We start from the raw sequence: 3748 nt of genomic DNA on the forward strand, positions 1-3748 counted from the left end.
CTTTTTCATTTTGCATTACTAATTGGATAGAATTTGATTGTCAATTAGCCTTTCTTTTCAATTTGGTGATGATTTAACCATGATTAAATTAGAGAAACAAAGCAATTGACATACTATTAATTTTTTTTTGTTTATTTTTTCCGTTTTATACCTCTTTTATTGAGAGAATAGAACATTTTCTATAAAATAATAATTACTAATTAAAATAAAATTGAGATTGTAAATTTTCAAACGAACTAATCTTCTTCCTAATCCTACACTACAACCCATGTAGATGGCAGATGTAGATTTCGCCGGCTACAATGAGAGAAGTTCCGGTCTGAAGTTGGAACTTCAGATTCGATGCCTTCTCCTCTAATACAGAAGACTTCTTCATTATTCAGCTACTCACCACAATCGCTGCTCTCTTGCCTTGTTCTTATCAAGCCCCCAACTCTCCTCCCATCCTTCTGTCCGTTTTCTTCTTCGGCCGCTGCCCAAAAACCCAATTGGAACTCGCGGACCACTCTCCTCGTCACCAACCCAACTCTTCTCATCATGGAGTCGTGCGATTCCATGGCCCAGTTGAAGCAAATTCAAGCTCACATGACTCGAACCGGCCTCATCTTCCACCTTTTCCCGGTAAGCCGGGTGCTTTCCTTCTGTGCTCTTGCCGATTCTGGCGACATTCGCCACGCCCATCTTCTCTTTGCGCAGATCTCCGAGCCCAATGTTTATATATGCAATACGATGATAAGGGGCTACTGTAAAGCTCAGTTTTCCACCATGGCTTTCTCCTTGTTTCGGAGAATGATTCACGAGCGGGTGGAAATGGACAGGCGAAGTTTCGTGTTTGCGCTCAAGGCGTGTGAGATCATTCGCGGAGTTGAAATGGGGCAGTCGGTGCATTGCCGGATTTGTAAGGTGGGTTTTGATTCTGATTTGGTTGTGCAAAATGGTTTGGCTCATTTTTATGTCTGTGCTGGATGTTTGACCCATGCACAGCAACTGTTTGATGAATGTCCTGAGAGGGATGTTGTTTCCTGGACCACAATGATTGATGGCTATGCGCAGAACAGTATGTGTGATGAAGCTTTGAGGCTCTTTGACTTAATGTTGTCGAGCGGTATTGAACCAAATGATGTTACCATGATCACAGTGCTTTCGGCATGTTCACAAAAGGGGGATGTAAACCTTGGGAAATCTCTTCATGAATATATTAAAAGAAGAAACATTAATTGCACTCTGAATTTGACGAATGCATTGTTGGATATGCATGTGAAGTGCGGTCGCTTAGAGACTGCAGAAGATATTTTTAGCAAAATGGAAACTAAGGATGTTTTCTCATGGACAAGTATGATAAACGGTTATGCCAAAAATGGGGAGTTGGATTTGGCCAGAAAGTGCTTCAATGAAATGCCTGAGAGAAATGTCGTGTCATGGAATGCAATAATTGCTGGATATTCACAAAACAATCACCCCAAGGAAGCCCTAGAACTTTTTTATTACATGGAGAATGCAGGTTTAGTTCCCATAGAGAGCACCTTGGTATCTGTTCTCTCTGCTTGTGCTCAATCAGGGTGCTTGGATTTGGGTCAACGACTCCACCACGACTACATTAAGAAAAAGCGAATTCAACTTAGTATAATTCTGGCAAATGCATTTATAGACATGTATTCTAAATGTGGGAGCATTGACGCAGCTGAAAAGATTTTCAATGAATTGCAAGAGAGAGGTCTGATTTCTTGGAATTCAATGATTGTCTCGTATGCTTCTCATGGGCATGCTGATAAGGCCCTTGCTCTTTTTGAGCAAATGCAAAGTAACAGGGTCAAGCCTGATGATGTCACGTTTGTGGGGATCCTGTCAGCTTGTAGTCATGGGGGGTTTGTTACTCAAGGTCGAGAACATTTTGCAAACATGCAGAGGAAATTTGGGATAAAGCCCAAAGTGGAACATTATGCATGCATGATAGATTTACTTGGTCGAGTTGGGTTGTTGGAAGAAGCTTATGCGTTGATGACAAAGATGCCAATGGAACCTGATGAAGTTGCTTGGGGTGCCTTACTTAATGCTTGTAGGATGCATGGAAATGTTGAGCTAGGTAAGCTTGCTGCTGATAAGCTACTGCACTTGAACCCTAAGGATAGCGGTATTTATATGCTCCTTGCAAGTTTATGTGCTAACAACGAAAGGTGGGTTGATGCGCGGATGGTTAGGAGTATGATGAGAGAGAGGGGCATCAAGAAGACTCCTGGACGCAGTTGTATAGAGGTGGAGGGTTTGGTTCATGAATTTTTGGCTGCAGATGAATCACATCCCGAATCCAAAAGTATATATGAAGTACTGTCTGAAATATTCTTACTATCAGAATCAGAGAGTTCTATCACCAATTTCCCCCAAATTATGTCTCTACATGAGAATTTCAATTCTTTAGTTTATGGTAACTGAAAGAGACAGTATTTTTTCCATTGAAGCAGTTATGATTAGGTGGGAACTTTGGGATGATTGTTTAGACATGTTAATTGTGCACCACAAGCATTATTGGCATAAGCATGAAGCGAATTCTGTGAAGGGTGTTTCACACGAATACATTGCATCCAACAAAACTGCACCTTAGTGGAAGATTTGAGGGCTTTCAAACTGGATATGCCTGCATGAAAATAACATGAAAATAACCATACGAAGAATGTCCCAGGTTGGCCTAGAGAAAGAGAGTACCTACAAGATAACAGCTTACTGTCGTTAAAGATGTGAAGTCAAGAATTCTTACCCTTTTGTAAGTATTAAATACATCTGAGCTTGGGAACTCTTTCTTGTCTAAGGGTGCTATGAAATGTTTTGATGATTGTGCTGAAGATACAAGAGAAACTGTTGGAAAAATTAAAAGATGAATCCAGATTATCTCTGTCATGGCTGCGAACAAAGTGATAAGGTTGTTGGAAGGTTACAAGATGAAGCGATAAAAGAGATAAAGAGAGGATTACAAGATTAAAAGTGACAAGGTTCCAAGAAAAAAGGGATGAGATGAGACAGCCCATGGAAGATAATTCCAGAAAAGGTTTAAAGTTTCGTTGATTAGCTTTTTTGTCCAAGTCTAGTTCAAATTTATTCTTGTGTTTTAAGAGATATTTCAAATAATTTCGTGTATATATACACCATATTTAAATTCAATAAAAGTTCGAGAAAACGTTCCCATTTAATCAAGTTTCTTTTTACTCAAATAAATTTTCCCAGTTACTCAGTGTCTTCTAAATTACTCCACTAAGTCTTCCTAATTACTTGAGTAAATCTTCAAGTTACTTGACTAAATTTTTTCATTTCTCGAATAAGCTTACCATTATTCAGCTTGTTTCAATTTTGTTCATGGTATTAGAACCATCAATGGCGGGAACTAATTCTTCTACCAATTCCTCATCATCCTTTACCCTAGAGGGTATGACTTCTTCTATTCAAAATGATTTGAAAAGCAAAAACTACATGCATTAAATACAAAGTAATGACTATAAATTCAAAAATAATAAGAATTTTACTTGATTACAAAACATTTGTATTCGATTATATTTCTGAGACAAAAATTTGAAATGATTACTCAATTGTATTTCTGAATTTAGTCAATTATGTTTTAATATCTACTCGATTACAAATTTGAACATTCAATTACACTAAAAGTCCATAGACTTGACAATTTATTTGAGAATTAATACTTGATTACAATTTGGATTTAGTCCTGTATGCTGAGATATTTAAGCGACTATAATTTTGAGTA

The 3748-nt window shown here is 38.1% G+C and overlaps 1 protein-coding gene across 1 annotated transcript; it reads left to right on the top strand.

Moving 5' to 3' along the window:
- The first annotated feature begins 215 nt into the window (after positions 1 to 215).
- On the top strand, positions 216 to 3172 carry LOC127812998 (pentatricopeptide repeat-containing protein At2g22410, mitochondrial-like). Its single transcript, XM_052353644.1, has one exon. It carries the CDS (start codon positions 343 to 345, stop codon positions 2428 to 2430), a length of 2088 nt encoding a protein of 695 aa, XP_052209604.1. The 5' UTR covers positions 216 to 342; the 3' UTR covers positions 2431 to 3172.
- The last annotated feature ends 576 nt before the right edge of the window (positions 3173 to 3748 follow it).

Source organism: Diospyros lotus, chromosome 11, assembly GCF_014633365.1.
Source record: "Diospyros lotus cultivar Yz01 chromosome 11, ASM1463336v1, whole genome shotgun sequence".
Lineage (NCBI taxonomy): Eukaryota > Viridiplantae > Streptophyta > Magnoliopsida > Ericales > Ebenaceae > Diospyros > Diospyros lotus.